This window comes from Metopolophium dirhodum, chromosome 7, assembly GCF_019925205.1.
Source record: "Metopolophium dirhodum isolate CAU chromosome 7, ASM1992520v1, whole genome shotgun sequence".
NCBI lineage: Eukaryota > Metazoa > Arthropoda > Insecta > Hemiptera > Aphididae > Metopolophium > Metopolophium dirhodum.
In genome coordinates this window covers 15,658,620-15,681,630 of record NC_083566.1, presented here as the reverse complement: position 1 = coordinate 15,681,630, position 23,011 = coordinate 15,658,620, and the positions used below count along the sequence as shown (strand labels likewise).

The 23,011-nt window shown below is 30.8% G+C and overlaps 1 protein-coding gene across 2 annotated transcripts in view; it reads left to right on the top strand.

Moving 5' to 3' along the window:
• Positions 1 to 536: 536 nt before the first annotated feature.
• The window catches only part of LOC132949050 (soluble guanylate cyclase 89Db-like), a 37,110-nt gene continuing 14,635 nt past the window's right edge, over positions 537 to 23,011 (top strand). Inside the window, exons 1-4 of one of the 2 annotated variants that reach the window (XM_061019806.1) lie at positions 8,849 to 8,922; positions 9,064 to 9,313; positions 9,420 to 9,518; positions 11,713 to 12,146. In XM_061019806.1, the coding sequence (XP_060875789.1) occupies positions 9,277 to 9,313; positions 9,420 to 9,518; positions 11,713 to 12,146 (570 nt within the window). In that variant the 5' untranslated portion in view covers positions 8,849 to 8,922; positions 9,064 to 9,276. Of the gene's footprint in view, positions 654 to 6,750; positions 7,178 to 8,848; positions 8,923 to 9,063; positions 9,314 to 9,419; positions 9,519 to 11,712; positions 12,147 to 23,011 lie in introns of those variants that run through there. The other variant, XM_061019805.1, reaches the window with a different exon arrangement.

Genomic DNA, 23,011 nt, shown 5'->3' with positions numbered 1-23,011 from the left:
ATTTTAGTATTATATATAAAGAAAAACATTGACCTCATTGGACTTTGCACCTTTCTTTTTATATTTTATATTTTTGTAGTACTTTCTTTCAAAACCCACCGGCCTCCATTAAGGTTGAATTTGAACTATTTTTATAATTCCAAAAGGTCACAAAAAATACCCAACATTGTAAAAAAACTAATATACCGACCAAAATCTAAAACTGTAAACCTTAAACCCAATTTTAAATAAAACTTAAATGTTTGATTTAAATTAAATAAACAAAACTAAACATTTTTATATGTAATTGGTATTTCATTTATACACGTTAGGAATAAAAATATTTATTTTATTTTTTTGTCTACCTGGTAGGTATACACTATATAGTTTGTTTTGAACACAATTATTATAGAATATATTATTGTCCTTCGTCGAATCGAGTTATTTTTCCTTCGTTATTGTATGATTTTTACGGGCTGGACATCGTCGATTGCGTCAAATGATTATTAATTATTTTCGGCACGTTTAAAAATCGTGCGTCGAAACGGAACCATTATGTTTAGCTGTGAAAATAATCATCAGTGTGTTATCGAAGTGCTCGTGTCACGGTTTGTTTGAGGAAACGTCACAAAATGTACGGCATGTTATTAGAAAGCGTACAACACTTCATTCAGGTATATATGAGTAGTAAAGTAGTATATTATTTGTAAGTCGTATTTTTACTCGGTTTTTGCTGAGTTTTTTATATAAACAATTAATATAGTCATTTGATGCGTTATTAATTTTGTTCTTCTTTTCTTCTTTCTCTGGCATGACTACTATCTAAGATTTTTTACGCCATTACTAAACCTATCTCTATCTCGGACTGCCAATTCATTTTGTTAAACTATATTTATTTTTAGCACACAACTGTGCAGTTTTACACCAGACTGCAGGCGTTTTGACATCAATCTTATATTGGAATGATTAATTATTTATTACCGAATAATATTGTGGTAAATCGTAACTCGATTTCTTATCATACTGGCTGATATTTCTTTAAACGTTTACGACGGGTGTAAAAAGTTTTTCCATACCTACATTATGTATTCAATTACGTTTTATTGTATCAACTATATATTCACCGAAAACAACATTTTCACAATATAAATTTTGGACTCGGTACCCCATAAAGCGGTTTTAAGGAGATTGCAAATGGACATTTTTTAATGAGTTCAAAATAGGCAATTTCAAATTGTATGCATGCGGGTCTTGTAAATGTGTGTTGTAAGTGATCGTGTGAATGTGTGTAAATAAAATAGCGGAGAGCTCCCGCACACGCGAGTACAAGTCACCGCCACGGCGTTGCGCACGTGAACGGTAAACAATTTATGATTCATTTGTAAGTACTTTTGTCAATCATACCGATGGACCTGATAACGCGATAAGACTTTTAAAAACTGATTTGGATTTGTTAATATGTCTACTTGAGATTAATCAGGACACATTTTAGGATATTTAATTTAATTTTCGAATAATCGACATTTTAAATATTCCAACAAAATTAATGTGTTTTAGGAAACAATTTTTAAAAAAGTGGCCTGATCTCAAGACTCATTAGCCTCAAGTAAACATATTAACGAATTCAAATCAGTTTTCAGAAGTCTTATCGCGTTATCAGGTCCATCGGTACGATTAAATAAAGATTGGTACATTTTGGTTGAAATAATTATACATTTGCAATCTATTTTAACAAATCATAAAAATCCACCGTAAAACCAATAGCGCACAAACCTAACCTAAAAATATATATTTAGATTCAGTACAGCGATCGGCGCAGGTAGGGTGTTGTTATTTGCCTGTCATTTCCTAGTTCAAAAGATTTCCACGTAACCCCTTCTTATGCTTTTGTCTACAGTCTACACTGATTTTTAATAATAAATTGCAATATACCTCAGTGCAGTTATGTATTCCGTACCCGATCTCGTCACGCGTGACTAAAATGTCAACGCGATTGTTTTCCATTCGAATAGTGTGGAAATTATACTTGACGAGTTTACGATTTCGATTGTTCAGAGACTCCCTAGCCTAATAAGTAATAAACTTCGAAAACGATCTACCTATATTATGTGCAGTGAGCTGAGTTTGTCTTGTACATGCGCTTATCTGTATAATATTAGTACGTAGGTACACGTGAAATATAGTTACCCGATCGTTTTTTTTTTGTTTTGTTTTTTTTGAGTTCACTCTATATGACTTTTTACACAAATTATATTTTAATATATTGTACCGATCGTATAAAATATATCATAATGTATTATATAATATATATATCTTGTATAAAAGACAAATTTCATTTTAAATATTTTAAATAAGTACATTAATATGCATTTTATAATTTGCAAATTGTATTCACTGTAAATACTACACATTACATATTGGTTCACAAGTCATGACCCCCTTATAAACCTTCAAATTAATCGTTAATGTTAATTATTATTACCCACTCGATCCATACTGTGTTTCTTGCACCTTATACTCCGAAGAATCACGTGCGTGACCGTGACGTCAATCATATAATATTCATCGTTACCGTCGTAATTTATCAAAGATAATCACTATTTACGTCTTAAGTTGATAAAATAACTGACTATTCGAATTTGATAAAAATATACTTAAATATTTTTTTTTTATAAATAGATAAGTATCATCTATACTAAGTTGTTGTATTAAAAATAATTAATGTTTTTACATAATAATACTCATAAAATATTTTTATTGCAAACTATTCACGAGTATATTTCGTATATTCTACTTCACGCTAGCACAGTGGTTCTTAACCAATGTTCCACCAAAGTTTTAAAATCCGTGGAAAATGATAAAATTGTGAAATTTGTTCTAATTTTATTTATTGATTCTATTATTTTTTAGTGACTAATATGTATGTAAGCTGTTTTGTACTATACATACATTGTTTGATATATATTATTTGAATATAGTATTTAAATACTGTCTAATTTTACGGCTGTGTTCCGTGAAAATCAAAAAAAAAATAAGTGTTCCGTCATTCAAAAAAAGTTACGAACCACTAAAGCAATAACCTAATAATAATGATAATTATTAGATATTAAAAATTGTTTTAGTTTATAAACAGTATAGGTACTTTACTTTTTAATCCGCAACTGATGATATTCCAACATCCTTGATAAATGCAAACCTGTAAAGTGTTCATAATATAGAATTATTATTATAATATTTTAATTGATAAAAGTATAGATATAGATAATATAAGAGAATAACTAAATTTCTTTACTCTAAAATCTAAATTATTTTTGTTGATACTAACATAATATACAACACAAAATGGAATAAACCGATTATAATATTCATCTCAGTGAATAATATAATAATATTATAAAAAGTAACAGTTGTAGGTTTAAGTAGATAAGTTAGGTTATTATAGTATTTGCATTATGAAAATATCAGAAAAAAATACTTAAAAAAAGAATTGTTGTTATTTTAGTTGATTGTATCAATTAAGCTAGGTATAAGAGTTGTTTGTTGATAGAATGAGTCAATGTGAGAGTAAAAACGTGTCCAGAAATTTCAAGTTTGGGGTTTCGTGTCTTTTATTCTTGAGTCTATCATCACCTTTTAGGAGAGTAAAAATGCTTAGATTTTCTTTAACAGTATCTTTTCTGATAGGAATGTGAATCTAGTTAGTACTTTAGGGGTTCGAAAGTAAACATTTCCCAGTGGTTTTCAAAAGCGCCACGAAAAACAAAAAAAAAATTAAGGAAAAACGGGGCTTGATTTCTCACGTAACGATTTTCTTATTTGGTTGTAATTTGAAAACGAATAACTGTAGATACTTGAAAATTTCACTGAATATTTATATTAGCATTTTCTATACACCATACAATTTTGAAAATACTTTGACTCTTTTTGAGCTGTTTATGGACATAGTCAGTTTTCAATTTATGTTGGATAAAAAAGCGTGAACATTTAATGCAAGGCTCCTGATATATTGTTACAATAGCAGTTGAAGAATATTAAAAATCGTATTTAGACAAAATTTATAAAATTCAAAATTTAATAATTATTTTGTAGTTAAAAACTTATAAAATGTGTTGAACCTTATAAAGGTTTTATACCTTAGGATTGAAAATTTAAAACAGAGTTTCACGAAAATAGGTTATAATATATAAATTACTTTATTCACAATAATATCATCAAATATGCTCAATAATATCATAGGCTGACTGACCGTTTTCGCTCAGAATCGTTTTTCTTATGCAATGATATTATATCATTGAATTCAAATTTAACACCATCCATTACAGTGACCTACTTGTAACCTTCTGTACAGCAGAGCAAAACCCAATCGCCCACCTTTTTTTAATTAATATAACACTATAGTCACTATAAAGTTAAAAGTACGCATGAACACATTTTAATTGTCAATTAAAAATCTAAAATTGACGATTTGGTTTATATTTACGTTTTGAAAATTATTAAGAATAATAAATATTTCATATTATACCAAAATGTAATTAAAATACGCTCTTTTTTGATAAATAGAATTTCATGTTTTTTTGTACACTTTTAGAAACTCCTCATTATACAATATAATATAGTATATAGTATATACAAATAAATAACTGTAGAGGTGGTCGTTAAAAAAATATGAGTATCCAATGTGAGTTTTAAAATTTTTTTAACTGTTAAATGTTGTGAAATCAATATAATATATAAGCAGCTAAGAATCAATTTGTTTTATTGCTTTAATATTATATATAATATACGTCTCTGATTTAATTCACTAAACGTATACTGATGTAACGCTTGATTTTATAACATAATAAAAACAGTTTTATTATAATTCAATAAAATAAAGTGTCCGATTTGTTACCGACAGAAATCAGTCACATCAAAATATTTTATGTATGTTTGAGATATAAAATATAATATTGCGTAATCCTCTCTCCCTCTCTCTCGATAAATCTTATAAAAAAAAGTGTCTCGTCTTGGACTTAGTTTGTGGGAATAACGTTATCCGTGCATCTCTCTTGACTGAGTGTGTTAGACGTGTTTTTTATAATCTTCACTTTATAAGAGAGTTTAAGTATTTCATTCTAAAATCTTCTTTCTTCGAGGTTTCAAAATCTTATCATTTTTGGTAGGAGCTATAATGTAATATGTGTCACATTTGAATAATATAATTTCGAGATAATATTATAGGATCTGTATTTTTATGATTAATTTTTTTAATGTTTCAATTTACAGTTTTGTTTTCCATCGAATTATTACTGTATTTTTTAAAAAAATATATATTCTTACTGTAGATAGCGAAATTTTTAATATTGAATAATCAGTAGTTTAATTACTTTGTAAAAGTAGTTTCAATAAAGGAAAGCGTTAATTATAGATTTAAAATACTTAAAATACAATTTTGGTATGGTGGTGCGTTTGATGCTCACGGTCCTGATATACTCATACAGTCAAACATGTTATAATATATATATTATATACTATATATCCATCACAAAAAATCACAATATCTGTGCAGTGTATATAGTATACGGAGACGTCGTGAAAAAAAACAAAAATCAGAACGATAGGCGGAGTAACAATAATAATAATATAATATAATTAAACGAGGTAATTCTCAACCCCCCCCCCCCCCCTCCGAATTTTTTTTTGTGTACGTGCCTGTCGAAAATCCTATGATAAAACGATTCCCACTTTAAAGTATATCTAATTAGTCGTTAATTTTTTAGCATAGAATATTAGACTTATACTATATTATAGCATATATAAATAATTATGTAGTACCTATACTTACATTTTATACGACCGTAAGACGTACCGTGTTAATATAAATAATAGATTATACGTAATTAAATCAAAGGGCTTAGCCCACGTCCAGTGTAATGAATAAATAAATCTACCCATCAAATAATAATATATAGTTATTATTAATTATATACAGCAACTATAGGGCGTGTAACAGGAAGACCTGACAAATAAATTTTGTTCCAATAAATATTCTTAATTTTTTTTTTACAGTATAATTTATAGTCACTCGCTAGTTCACTACACATATAATAAAAATATTATTTTATTTTTGAATATTGAAAATAAAAATTTTAAATTTGATTTAAAGTTGTTTGGAAAAATTCAAAATAAATATCAAATTTGTAAATCTGATTATAAGAACAATTTTGATGATGAAAACATTTATCTTAGTCAAGTAGTTTATTTTTTAGAATTATTTTAAATATCAATATTTTTTTGAGTGAATTAATTTAGAACTTAATAATATTTTTTTTCAAAATATTATTTTTAGGAATTTCCTGACATGAGTATATTTATTAAATTATGTTTAAGTAGCATCTTTTTGTCAGGTCTTCCTGTTACACCCTACATAATATTATTATTCTTGTTATGATACTATATTACGCGCAGTCAGTCCGTTGTAAAGTACTCGAGTAAAAGTATTTGAGTACTTTATAATTACACCAAAAGATACGGTGTAAAATGTTGTATAAAATTAAAAATTGAAAATCGGCTCAGTGCGAATACTCATGATTTATATAAGGTAAAAATAATATTTATAAAAAATGTCAAATATTTGAATGCAGTTACTTATTTAAATCATTTGTACTCAAATATTACCGAGTATTCAAATACGTATTTTAAATACTATTAAAAACATGTACCTATCTGAACTCGGACACTTTTAAATAATATCTCTTACAAGACCGCCGCGGGCACTCGCCGTTGTTACAGCTCGAGTACGGCGAGAGCGCCTGGCGCGAGGTGGTCCGGTTGGCCCGGTGCAAGTGGATTGTGTTCAACACCCACCAGATATATCCGGACGGGCTGATGCCGGAGCTGGCGGCCGCAGCCGCAGAGCTGCTCACCGACCCGACGGACCGGCCCGGGGCGCGCGTCCAGCCGACCGCCGACGGGTTCATGCGGTACTTCGGCCGGTGCTTCGTGCGGTTCTTCAGCAACCTGGGCTACGACGCGCCAATCCGAGCCACCGGCCGGTACTTTTGCGAGTTCCTCAAGAACGTTGACAACCTGCACCTGCAGATGCGGTTCGCGTACCCGAAGATGAAGAGCCCGTCCATGTACATGTCGCACGTGGACCGCAACGGATGCGTGCTCGTGTACCGGAGCACCAGGCGCGGGTTCACGCAGTACTTCATGGGTGAGTGTGAATCCGATTCGTCGACGATGATAAGTTTATATTATGTTATAATAATTACAGTCGATATTCGACACGGTTATTCGGTGTATATTATAATGTAGCTAGTTTAATATATATTATAATACACTTTATATAGATATAGAGTTAATATGACGGTGCCGCGTGTTAAAGATTCGCTCGATTGGGAGGGGTGGTGGTGGTGTGAGACGCGACTCAGCTGTTTTTCAGTACCTATACCTATAGGCTATAACTAACATTCAATTTTTTTAACGAATTAGGTTATTTTTGCGATCCGAATCTAATTTAGTTTTTTGGTGAGGACAAATTAACCAAGTCCGCTTTTCATAAAGGTAAAATAGCAATTTAATTTTACTGTAACGAACTTCTTGAAGATTCTCATTACATCTGTTTTATATTAAAATGTTTTTCCAATGCGTCACAGACTATTATATTGCTCTCCCGAAATTGCACAAGCGTCAAAAAAAAAAAAACTATTACCTTCAGAATATGCAGAGTATGAATAGGAGAGTATAATATTATATAGGAAACCCTCAAAATATATTATTCCTCAATCATTACTTTAAATTATTTTCCTGTTTTGCCAGCACTATAATTTCTTTTTCACTGTAGGTACTATATAGGTAGGTAGTGAGTAGTATATATAAATACAAAACCTACACACAGAAAAGTATAAAAAGACGATTTTATAAAAAAAAAACGACATTATTATTATTCTATGTAGTTTATTTTTATTGGTCGGACAAAAGGTGGGACTTTAATTTCAATTTGCAACGAAATTGAATTTATGTTAACAATCCGAACGATATAATTGTATGTTTGTGTATAAAATATACACTACGTATTTAAATTCAACTCGGTATCAAAATAATATTGATACCTATAAATTATATACGACGTACAATTGTACCCCCGCGTAGGTTTTCCGTGATATTTTTTAAACTCTATACAAAAAGAAAACTAATTTATTCTTAGTGATTTCGTTATGCGCGTATAGCAATACGACGACGAGTAGGTATATACAGTATGACGTATAGGTAAAATAATAATAATACGCACATTCAGATATTATTATTTTATTATACATTTTATCGGGGAGAGCGAAAAAAGTCCTATTGCAAATATATGCGCCTACCTACGTGATGATGTGTATAATACATATATCGTGGTGTTTCAATAACGGATACCGCTGCGGTGTAGCATTTCTATATCAATATTATAAGTTGATATTATTCTTACAGCCCGCAAAGTATACATAAACGGCCATGATTTATTATTATGTTATAATAATTTAGGATCGCGAGTCTCCTCCCCTCGGTTCTCCTGCACACACACGTCGAATTCGATCCACGCGTACTAGACGACCACATAGGAGTTTTTTTTTATTGAAATTAATCTGGATATTCCATTTTCCTTTTGTTGCGTATAATATATATACGTACGTACGCACATGAACGAAACACGGCTATTATAGCGCCCGCTAATGTCTATTGTACATAAAGTTTTATAGGTTGATCCTCGTATTATAATATTATATCTCATACGGAACTGTCTGAAAAACATCAGCTGTTCCTCGCGGTGGGGATTGTAAATGCAACAGGATGATTGACGTTCCGCGGCGCATCGCACCGCTGCACCTGCAGTTTTATATTAGTGCTCGCGAAATCAATTTGTACACCCATTCGAGCGATGGAGATAAGTGGAAGTCGAAATGGTGATATACAGTGGTATGATATTATTATACCTATATACCTACGCCATGCGGGAGAATAATAATATTATTGTACCAAAAGTTTCGGCAAAACAATTACTATATTAATTATTATTATTATTATTATTATTATTATTATTACACCGCTGTACCGCAGAATCACGGATTAAGTCCCGAAAACAAATGCATTTGGCGGGCACATCATCCCCGGCAATCGTTCAATTAAACTTTTGCCGTCGCTGGAAAAACACAACACGGCCACTGCGATCGTCGAAAACGTCAAATTACGAATTTTAACCGCGCCGATTCGATCGTCCGATCCGCACTGTCATAGTCCATAAACTTTCAAAGGTCGTCCGCGGCAAATCAAATGCACGCAACGCAGCAAGCCTGTCGTCAGTATTATTGTATGTTATATTATTATATTATGCACCCGTGCACCGGGTAATCCATTATCATATTATTTTATTTTAATATAAACACCACACACGCTCATAAAATATATGCACTCAGCGCCACGGGTTATTGTGTGTGTACCGTTCACGGAGAAACTTTTTAAACCCACTACACGATTTGCAGCGATATTCAATCAAACTCGTCAAACATTTCATAGTAATTGTATACTATTATTATTATTATTATTACTCTATAATAATATTATACTCCTGATATTAATTATAAATGCGGAGCGACATAGAGTGATTTGATGCAGTACGGATATCTATGGCTCATGTGGAATTATTATGCGAAATCCCGTTTTCGGCGATCCGCGATATCATCAAGACGACTACAGGACTTCACAACCAAACGATTATACATAGACAAGTGGTGGATCCAGGTGTGAGGCAAAGGGGGTCATTACTAAGGGGTACACCTGCACACCATCCCGGCCGTGGATGGTTATCGCGAATAACGATATTCTATAAAATGTGTACAAATATATAATTAGGTACGGACCAATATATTATATGTACTAAGCAGTGGAGTATCTCATGTTTGATCAAAAAAGAGAGGATGGTGATTGTAATTTTTGAATACAGAGGAGGACGGAGTTACGGAGGAGAAATCCACATTTATAAACTTCTTATTTAACAGCCTACATAATATTAATTTTTTATTCTATTATTCTGAATATAATTATTACTATGAATTTATTATAAAACACCAATGAACGTCAGGTTTGGTATTATTTCCACACGCAATTGGCCCCATGTATAGGTACGTATTCGTAAATTAATATTCGTTAAATGATTTATTATTTTACATGTTTTTGATTTTGGAAAATTCTCCATAACACTATAGCAATGGACCACAATACGCACATAACTAAAAAATATGGACAATTCTACAACCTTAAATAATATTGTTATCTTTCCATATTATGTTTAATATCAAAGGCAGTACCTACATAAATTAAGCATAAGATGTTAATTACACGTACGCATGTAAAACTAATATATTATAATATATAATAGTACCTACTACTTAAATAAAATTAATTTTAAACACAAAATAACATTTTCGATACGACTTAAATAATCTTTTTCTAATTTTTTTTGAGCCATCATGTCACTGTTCTTTTTAAATTTAAATACAATATTCATACAGAGTGAATAACCAAGCAATAAGCATACTCATGGATTATTTTTTGAAAATTTTGATTTATCTAATTCAAAATCCGAACGAGTAGTTTTTCAGTTATTAAAATATTTATGCTTAAGATATTAGTCGTACAAAAGTAGTTAAAAAACACTTTCAAGACTGAAAATATGATCTTTAGTAGTATATTAGAAAAAGTACTTTTCTAAAAATCAGATTTTCATTAACTGCATTATTGAAAAGATGAGTAGCGTGGTTAATCTCCGCGTAATTATATTATTTAGACCTTTTAGATTCTGAGCGGAGGGATGAAGCTAATAGTTTATGGTGAAACACAATGGTGTTTATTTTTTATTTTTTTTATTCTGTATACAAAATTTCTACCAAAAGGAGTAGGTACTTCGATTTCAACATATAGTATCTTATCTTTTAGCAAATCTGATCAAGATGGTACTATAAAAAGGTCATTTTTCGATTTTCTCAATAGTTATTTAATTCCACGGAAAAAACCACTGACAAATTTTGGAAAACAGGTAAAACAGGATTTCAATCTCTAATGCTTTGTTTATCACCATAGAAGATAGAAATGAATAAATAACAATAATATATTATAATATTATTGATTTAACTTACATGCTATAATAAATAATAGCAATATAAAATATCCAGACTGACAAACAATCTCCGCTCAGAATCGTTTTTCTTAATATACAATGATATTATATCATCGAATTAAAGTTTAATACAATCCATTATACACTAACCCAATTGTAACCTACTGTACAGCAAAGCAACATCCACTTACCCGCTTTTTTTCGATTTTGATTTCTGCGATAATTAATCTTAAATTCAATATTTTTCACAGAAATCGAACACGTGACACAAATAAAATTCTCGATCTTCGACAAATGGTTGAAAAATATAATAACAATTATTAAAAAACCGGCAATGATTAAGATTTCCACACGACACTGCGCGTATTTGCATTTAGAATGTATCAACGTAATAATATTTTTAATTGATTGCAGGACTGTACTGTTCTGCAACCCTATCATTCAATTTTGGTTTTAACATATTTTCAACACTCAGACATTTTGTCACGAGTCTCAAAAACTTAAATTTTTGGCTTTTACTCTCAATATCCAGCGCTTGTGTGCTGGTAACGAGCAACGACAGCAAAAAAAAAACCTAAATACTTGTTTCACAGGGCAACTGGACCAGATCGCCGAGGAGGTGTACGACACAAACCTCAAGATCCGCGTGCTGCAGTGTGAGAAGACGTCCACGGCCACGGTATCCTCGCACCAGTCGGCGGTGGCGACTGCGGCGGCGGCGGCGACCGGCTTGCAGAACGTTCTCGTCAAGTACCGGTTAGACTTCGATAACAGCGCGTTCGTCGACCAGCACGCGGCCGTTCATACTTTCGACCGGTGTTTGCAGCTTCCGTCCATACCCATAGGGCTGCTGCTCCGGCTTTTCCCGTTCGGCGTCGTCATCAACCAGGACATACGTATCATGGACGCCGGCGAGAAGCTGCTCAGCGTGTGGGGTGCGGCCACGGCCGATGAAGTCCGCGGCCACCTGTTGGTCCAACATTTGGTGCTCAGGCGACCCAGGGACATACCGTTCACATGGACTAACGTGAGTATCTACACTTATAAAACATTCAATTCGTACTTAATAATATTATATAAATTTAATATAAAAATATAATATGCAATGAAGTGGTGAACTTAACAATATTGTCAGATACGAGTGCATTTTTCTGTACTCGTTATAGAAATGCACGACTCACCCTCCTATGCTTTCACCGTTCTTATCCAAGTACCTACTTTAGGATTACTCTGACACACTTTTTTACTTTGTGACTACCTTTAACGTCTCTAGGAGGACACCTCTCAATTTTACCACTGTTCATCACCATGAATTATGTATGAATTATTTATTAAGATCCTCGTACATGTAATACGTGGGTCCGTATTGATTATACACTGAGATTTCATTTTAAACGTGCTAATTTATTCATGCTTGAACAACAAATTTATTCAGTCCTGATTTATTTTTGGAATTATTTGAGTGAACTCAAATGCCATTATAATATATTTGAAAACGTTAACTGTCTTTCGAGGAATTCAAGGGAGGCATATTTTAACAATCACAACTTTTCGATTTGCGAAAAGAGAACCTTTGATTTTTCTGTGCGCATATTTATTTCTAAGCAAATTAGTTTTTAAAAGTATTGATATAACTTAAACAAGTGGTTTTTATAAGGTACACTATTTTATATTTAAAGGATATAATAATATCCGTTAGTACCTATATTCGAATATAATATTATGAAATGTTAATTTTTTTTTTTAAACTATATGTACCTATATTATAGTTTTTTTTAAAAAAAATGTACTAATAATTAGTAATATTCAACAAATTATTAGGTAACTCTTACTTTTATTAACTCTACATAAAATATAACGTGTAATTTTTTCTGTACTTCTACTTCTAGAAAAAATGTTAACATATATTATATTGGGCCAAAGTATACTGTGTTAAAATCTGTGTAGCTTACATTTAATGGAGTTTAGGACGAGGTAAATCCAAAGGCTTTATTTAATTTGTCCTGGGTGACGCCGATGCAGCCGTGAAGGATCAACTAGTATTATATTAAATCCGATTTTAGCAATGTCCTAGCAGCACATTTTCAAATATTTTCTAATCCGTTTTTACCATAATATATAGGCAATACTAGTGTGGTCGAGGGTAAAACGTAAAAATGTAAGTTCTTTGCGATTTGATGAACGTCCATATATATTACTATGAAATATACAGTATCACTAAATCAACAAAAAAATAAAACTTTATTTAATAAACTATATTATAGTTATTTTAGTACTTCAAACGGAATCCATAACTTTACGAGTAACTCGCCCCTCAATATAACTTAAAGTTAAATAGAATCACGAGTTTCCAAACAAAATATCCACAGCAGGGAATTGTACGCACTTTTTACGAGACATTTTTCTTTTGAACTTTGAAAAATAATAAACAAGAAATAATAAATTCAATTTCTAACTTTGTTCTTTTTGGACGTTATTTTTTTATTGCGTGAGATAAGTTTTTCCACTTTTTCACTTTTGCTGTTTTCTTGGTAAACATACACATCTTATACATAATGATGTATGACTTTATATTCGTTTGCCAATATTATACAGTTCGATTGAAATTATTAAATCAGAAAAAAAATTCTTTGACACGCGTTGAATATGACTGTTTTTTCAATGGCATGTTAGTAAAACACGAATCGTCCAGAAACCAATGTTCGAAACGACTAGGTAGCCATTTGGATCTATATTGCTTATTCAAACTAGTTTTTCCTCCAATGAAAATAGCTTCAATCTATATGTTGTAATTTATGGCACAAAAATTGGGCGACCGTGGGCAATATAATTTTTTTGATAACATTGTTCGTCAGAATAAAATATTGCGAGCAAAATATTACTGACGTATACTATACTAATATACTGCTCGTATATTATATTTAGACGCGATTGTAATTATTATATAAACGGCCTGGATACGTGACATACGTCGCCGTCAACCCCTCTCCCCCCCCCCAGATCTGAATAAACGATGTCGGACTTCCACCAGAACGGGTTCACGAAACCGACACGAAACGAATTAAAAACGATAGTTATATTGTTATTATTATCGTCCGTCATTATCATATAAATTGCGTGAGGTGACACGATGGTTTGACGAACGCGATTCAAGTCCACAATGACGTGTTGAAAAGTGACGAGTCGGATTCGACACGTGACGTCCGCGCTGTGAGCTTGATAAAATAGTATTCATACCGGGGTTGTGAAACTCGGTTAGGTAGTTTTCGAGGGGGAAGGGGAGGATTCTAATTTTAAAAACTGACCGTGCAGGGCATGTAATTACATGTTATTCGTTTTACTGCAACACTTTCAGTGATGATTGTAGGTTTCGGCGGTTGTGTGAGCGGTGGGGTGCTTTGGATAGGGTGGATTCGATTTAGCTGTCAAGTTAATCGGAATAATAATATGATATTCGTTTCGACGTGCGTCTAATAGGTAGTCGTACTGTCGCCACAGGTCGTGGATTTTCACGTCATCGACGTTTAATTGCTTTCCGTTCGGCCCGGTGAGTGCGTTTAATTATAAAATACTAAAACGCGAGCACGATGGATGGAGCAGTGTAACTATTATAATAATATTATATTGACAGACGTTTATGTTATTATCACGATGTAAGTGACGAATAAAACATGATTCATCCTTCATCTCAAAATCACGTAAGGAAAGTATAGATAATATTATTTTCATCATTATATGCCATAAAATATATTGTCGAAATCGTATTATAATACACGCCACACATCTAAATCGTCGTGATATACCATCCTGCGATCGTTGTACATGATATTACCAATAGCAGTCGGGTGGAAGTTTTTTTTTTAAGTCTGTCGACCATACTAAGCAGATTTAGACAACATTTATGTCATAGAAATATAATATATAGGTATAAATGAATGGTTGTCTGTACGTCATTGAACACCTCCTAAACATCTAGAAATGTTTTATGTGTTTTTGAGTGAGTCCCTAAATGATTTAGATTCATAATTGGTAGGTCCCACCTGAAGAGGTGCTCAACAAGGATTTTAAGATTTACTATGGAAATTGTTGTTTATGAATGGTTGCTATTGCTTATAGGAGAAATAATTATTAGATATTAGTATTTTTTTGTATTTGAATGGTTGCCATTCACTCTGGCAGATGAGGTAAAATAATTCATCAAATCGTCAAGTTTAAGGTTTCGAATAAAGAAATTATGTCTTAATACAAATATGAGAGTTGAATGTATATTTGTAGCTATTATATTATATAGGTTCTCAACAACTACTTAACCCATTTTGTGAAATATTGTTTAAATATTATATTTATATAACAATTAGAAGAAATATGGTATATTATACATTTTATTAGTATAAATATATTTATTAAGAATAGGTGCAAATCTTTGGCCTGGACAACGTCGGGCAAGACAGCTAAATATGTGTTTTTTTGTTTATTCTACAGTTGTTGGTTAGAAAAAATAATATAGTTATTATGATTGAATATAATTTTAGACTGGTATTTTCTATTTGGCCAAAAATAAAAACCATAATAACTTGGTGAAAATTTTATTCCTAACGCTAATTTTTCTACCGGTGTCCCGGGATTCGGAAACCTACACATGCACATCATAAACAACGTGTTAATAAAACATTCATAATTGCGTACGCACCTTGCGAGGTCTGCAATCCACCACATGTGGATTGCCAATACCTACCTGTAAATATACTGCTCGCATAATCACAGGCATGTCTCATGGGCAACGCATGGTGGGATGGCTGTAATATATATTACTATAATAGAACATATGTCCCGACTGATCAAAATTCTCATTTTAATGTGGTGCTTGCACAAGTATTTTAAGATTCAAGACGATCAGTGAACATTTTTAAGTTTTGAACACCATACACCAAATATTAAATAACGAACTGAACAAAGTTTGAATCATATAGAGTTAACACTTTTGACGGGAAATGAAGTGCGTGGAATTAGCTAGTATTATATTATAGTAATAAAATAATAAAATGCTTATAAATATAATTAAGAGGACGCTACACCCGCGTGCGTTGTCTCCATCTTACAAGTGCACAACATAGCAAAAACTGTTTTCCGCGGGACAACAATGCTCCCTCTGTATTTATTTATAGTAGAATTACCAAAATTCCACAACACATACGAAACCTTCCGAAACCTAACCCAAGATGGAGACAATGCATGCTGGTGTAGCGTCCTCTGAACTATATCACTTTATATTATTTTATATTTAATACTAGCTGATCCCGTGCACTTCGTTGCCCATTAATAGTGCTAACTATTATAATATGTTTTATTTTATGTAATGAATTACTCGACGTTGCCCGCCGACCAGTAACGATGCATTCCTTCGTAATTCGTATACGTGTTGAAATTATTGTCAATGTTAAACAATAAATGAGAATTTATTTAATAAGTAAAAATTTCCCAGTAGTTTTCAAAAGCGACGTGAAAAACAAAAGAAAAATTAAGAAAAAACGGGAATTTTCACGCAAAATCTGTTTTTGAGAAAATCGATTTTGGTTTTTGATGTAACTCTAAAACAAATGACCGTAGGAACATGAAATTTTGACTGAATGTTTATAATTGCATTTTCTATACACCATAACATTTTCCAAAAATTTTGACTTATTTTGAGCTGTTTACGGACATTGTCAATTCCTATTTTTTTTAGTTTTTTTTTCTATAAATATCAATAAAATTGTATCTGTTGAGTAAAAAAGCTTGAAAATTTAATAGAAGGCTCCTAGGTTATTGTTTCAAAGGCAGATGAAAAAAATTAAAAATCCTTAGTCACAGTTTTTATTTATAAACATTTAAAGTTCAAATTTTGACAAAATACGGAAAAATCACGAAAATTAGCAAATTATTTTGAGTTAAGAATTCATAAAAAATTTTCTTTTTAAATCTAAGATTTGAAAATGTAATATAAGATTACTCATAAGTTTGTCTACCTTTATCAAAAAAAAAATGTCTACAAGAAACTTAAATTAAATTTTTATGAGCGTCTGAAATTTATATTTTTACAACATTTGATATTCACTCGATTTCTCATGTAACAATTTTCTTATTTTATTGTAATTAAAAAACGAATGACTGTAGATGCTTGAAATTTTTACTAAATGTTTATATTAGCATTTTCTATACACCATATAATATTTTGACTCTTTTTGAGCTGTTTACGGACATTGTCAGTTTTCAATTTTTTTTTTTTTTTTCTATAAATATCAATAAAATTTATTTGTTGGGTAAAAAAAGCGTGAAAATTTAATATAAGGCTCCTAATATATCGTTCTAATAGCAGTTGAAAAATATTAAAAATACATAAGCACAATTTTTTTTATAAGCATTTAAAGTTTAAATTTTGACAAAATTTATCAAATTTATAATTTATTAATTATTTTGTAGTTAAAAATGTATAAAATGTTTAACTTTTATGGCTAAGGATTGAAAATTTAAAACAAGGCTCCACGTAAATAGGTTATATATAAATTACTTTATTCACAATAATATCATCAAATATACTTATTTCATAGGCTCCTATCATAGGCTGACTGACCGTTTTCGCTCAGAATCGTTTTTCTTATACAATGATATTATAATATCATTGAATTCAAATTTAACACCATCCATTACAGTGACCCACTTGTAACCTACTGTACAGTAGAGCCACATCCACTTACCCACCTTTTTTTTTATAGTTGTTACTATAATATTCTGACGAAATAATATTAGTTTATTTTAATAATGTACATAATGTATCTTGCTTGGATGTATAATAACAATAAGTGTATATTTATGTTCGCAGAATATGCTACACTCTATATTCATATTTTTACTTATTGTTAATTATACATTTATTTTGATACCCATTTGTCTACGACAAAATTATTATTACTTGGTACTACCGATTATTTATAAAACACCTCAATATTCCGAGAACGTTAGTACAGAGTGCTCATATTTCATTTATTGGTGCACGGCGCGCGGAACCGGTGTCGACATGTAGTCGACCGACGGACGACGGCGTTGCGGCTCAGTTTTGGCGCGGAAACACACTATATGCGCTTCATAAATACTGTGGCACTCAACGTGTTAATCAACAACACATTTATTTGGATAAGGATTAATATTATGTCGATATAACTCTGTAGCAAATAATTGGCAATAATGCATTCATTTCGACCAAATTTGATTACCATAAAAAAGGTCATAGTGAGTCAATCTTAAAAGATAGACATATTCTGTCGTGAAAATTTTTTTAAATCATTTAAAGAGGAATAATTTATTCTTTTATACATATTTTTTGGGTAACTTGGACCGTTTACGCAGCGCACGCAACGGAAGCCTTCAAATATGAATAATTTTCCCCGTTTTTGCAACATTTTTCACTGATGATTCGCTCCTATTGGTCGCATCGTAATGTTATATAGCTGAAAGCCTTCCTCGACAAATGGACTATCCAACACAAGAAGAATTTTTCAATTCGAACCAGTAGTTCCTGAGATTAGCGCGTTCAAACTAACAAACTCTTCATATTTATAATATTAAAGTATTGATTATATTATTTGTTACGAGTAATAATAATTCTCTTTCGTTTTATCTGTCTTTAGTGTATCTATTGTTTTTTTTTTTACGCTGAGCTTTTTAGAAATTGATATTTTGATATACTAAATATATAATATAGATCACACACTACTATAATAATACTATATTATTGTGACTGAATATATTATTTTAATCATTTAAAACAAAAATACTTATGATAATATTATTTTGTTATTCACATAAGATCGTGGTAGGTTTCTAAAGGGAACTATTATAGAGAGCACAAAGTAAAGTTGTTTTTTTTATGTTTGTCCCTGGTTTGTTTTGATATAATATCGGACATGAATATATTAATCATCGGTATCAAAAAAAAAGTGGGCTATGTTTATTCAAGAGCTATAAAAAAAATATCTATTATGTATATTTAATATTTATTATTCTTACATTTGTAATAATAAGTAATAATAATAATAATAATAACAATAATAAGTCGTCTGAATTGCTTTGTTCGTATAGAAATAAGTAAATAATAAACTTTATTGTTTTTACGACGAAAATGCATACTTAGTAAAAATGTATTTCACAAAAATATCATTAGTCTATTAAAATTATAAATAATAATGTGCACTAATTTATGTAAAATTATCTGATTGTATTTGGATGGAATGGGAAAAAAAGATAACAAAACTATTATGTTATGTAAAATTTCAATGCCTCAACTTACTATTATACTGATTCGTACTCATGATAAATAAAACTTATTATACGAACATACGGTAGAAACTGTTTATAATGACACCGGTTGTATAGTGGCGAACTCTTTTTTATTCTTATTTTTAGATTCTGAGTGGAACGATGAATGTATTGATTTTACAATGATGTGTGTTTTTTTTTTTTCTATGTACACGATAAGTAGTCGAAATAATGCTTCGATTTTAAACTTCAGTATCTTGTTCGATGGGAAAGTGAATCTAGTTGGTGCATTCGGGAAGTCAAAATTTAAAATTCCCATTAGTTTTCAAAAGCTCCGAGGAAACAACATAAAAATTAAGGAAAAACGGGAATTTTTATGTAAAATTGGCTTTCCACAAAATCGATTTTGGTTTTTGGTGTAACTTTAAAACAAATGAACGTATATGCATGACATTTTCACTGGTCATATATATTTGCATTTTCTATACACGATAAAATTTTCAAAATATTTTCATTTATTTTGAACTGTTTAGGAATTTTCTGTTTCCGATTTTATTAGTGTTTTTTTCTATGAATGACATTAAACTTTATTTGTTGAGTAAAAAATAGTATCTTACTGTACAGCAAAGCGACATCCACTTTTTTATATTTAATTTATAGTCTAGTTTTTGACCTCAGGAGCCCGTTGTAAATAATAGATATCAGTAGAAATTTAGAAAACAAATTCTGACTTTTGGTATACACCTTTTTTTTAGTTCTATTGAAAAATAATATTGATGCGCAAATGATGTACATATAACCCAAAAATCGAACGATGCGCAACTGTCTTACAAAAAAGGTAAAATCAACAAAAGTGATGCGCAAACGACAACTGGCGGTAGTGACATATCGGGTGCAATGACCTTAGGTCTTAAGATTAAAGGCTCCGGCAAAATCGATAATTATTATGACATCTGTATAATGACTATATGGATATTATTAAGGTTATATTTGGTTATATTTGAAAAATCTTCATCTATAATAACTGTATTAAACTTTTATTGAAGGTTATAATGTAACAACCGATAATAGGTAATTAACAAAAATTTTAAAGAAATTGAAAAAAAATACAGCATGATTTTTAAACAAAGTACAAACTAAGATAACAGATTTTTTTAACACGATGTAAACTTTTTTTTATTTTATATTTTCTTTTGTGTAGTGAAGTCCCAAATTAGTGATACAAATATGAGTATAGTTAATACTATTATATGACAGATTGATTGTAGTACAATAGTTTGTACAATATATAAATTATAAACATAAAATCAAGTTTTTAAATTATATTTTATTATATAATAAATATATATTATATATTATATCGTTATTATGACTAATTTTGACTAGTCCCTTATTGAATGTCATAAACTCATAACTAATAATAAACGGAATCTATCTCTGTATATTTTGTCGAGCTACACGATAATTTCCATTTTAGGGAAAATTTATAAATCATAAATATATTTTTTTGTTTTTAATGTAATTTGAAAAATATCAAGTAGTACGTTTTAAGTTAATTTTTTACTAAATTACAAATAATCAAAAAATAAAGTCAAATAAAACATAATTTTAACTAACGGAATTACTACAACTATAAATTTATTGATAAAATCTCTTTGTTCTAACTTATTACGTTTCCGTCCACTGAACGCTTTCTGGTATCTAGCATAATAATTCATATAATTCATAATTTCTTAAATATATTTACTTTTAAGGCTCTCCCGGTGCCAAATTTTCCGCAATTCTATAAAATTTGAAAAATAAATTATTTATTTTAGTTGCCATCTTAATTATAATACTTTTTCACTAATCTACTGCCCGGTACCTATTTGGGGGGGGGGGGGGGGAGTTAATAGGATGTATTATATCGAGAAAAACTTACTTTATGGGAATAATTCTCAGGCCTTGTAGAATTGTGATAACTATTTTTTTATCTGAGAGAAAAAGACTTCATACAGGCCGCAACAAACTCCGATATTTATTTTATTTGAAATAATGGTATAATTTAATTTATGAAAAAAAAAACTCTTAAAATTGTATTATTTTTGAAGACATATTTTAAAAGTTTGAGATTAAAATATTGAAAACCACAATTCGATGCGGCCTGTTGAATATTACCCTTTTGTAGTTAAAAAAAAATTATCAAGTTTGGTTGACTTTACAGAACATGAGCATTATTCCCGTAGAGCGTATTTTTATGAACACAATTACAATGGCACCGGGCGTCAAGAAAATAATTCTAAAACGAGCTAGGTATATAAAATTATACATTATTTTATTTGTATAATTAAATTGTTTAAACTTGGTACAAATGTGGATAATAAGTTTTGTTAATAAGTAACCATGATAACGGAAATCTTTCAAGAAATCTGTCAGAAACAAAAATCTTGTATCCTACAGCCCATTAAAAAAAATTTACCTACGTAAAAATTTTTCCGCAACATCCACAAGCTCGTCTAATCAACGAAGCTCGAAAACGTATTGATGTGTCGTGGCAATGCTTATCAATAATTTATCGCGGTCACACTGCAAATACTAATTAGTAATTACTTATCGTATCGATCTATTTTATTTGGGGGGAGGAGGAGGGTAATAGTACTTCGGCGTAATTTCCATTAACGCACAATAATAATATTATAATATACGTATTCACCTATATACATAATATATTATATTACCTACAGGTGCCTGGAATTCCGTTTCTGGAATTTCTGTCGTTCGAGTCGATTACAATAATTATTTTCCTCTTCGTCAAGCAATATTATATAATATTGACGACCACAACTGCAGTACATTCATTTCAGTATACCTCGAAGCTCCAAATTGTTTTCCGGATGGTCTGCGATTATATGAAATGACCGAAATATCCAGAATGGTGTTCGGTATAATACTTTTGAATATATCGATGACGCTGCTGTGTATAATATAACTACTACGCTCCAGTGCAGCGGTGCAATATCGTACACAGCTATAATAATGCATTAATGTTGTCGTTTTGTGGACGATTAACCCAACGATATTCGGAGCAATTATTACGCGCGATCTTAGGGACATAATTCAGTATTTGGGTTCGGTCGGCGTCCGAGTCTATAATATATAACACTGCAGCTGATGTTCCATCAACGTCCTACGACGACCACACAGCGTTTTCGTGAGAAATCATCTTCCATTTACGACGACATGTCCGTTCGTCCCGAAACAATATATTATAATGGTAGGTGTACCTTTGTCGCGGTGCGTGTTATACATATTATACAGAGTGACTCACACGATAAGCGTGCTCACTCTCCCCTTTTCCAAAATAATTGAAATTGTAATTTTGGGATTTATTAAATACCTAAACTACTAAAAGACGATATTTTCAAGTTATTAAGATTTTTTTTGTGCTATTTTGGAGTGTCTTGTAGAGATACAAATTTTTGTTTTTCAAATGAAAACCTCGATTGATTCGACCTAATGCACATTATTTAGCGGATAATTTTTCTGAATATTTTTAAGTAACAAAATTAAAATTTTGAGGAGTAGTTTTTGAATTATTAAACTTTAAAACAATTTAAGTAC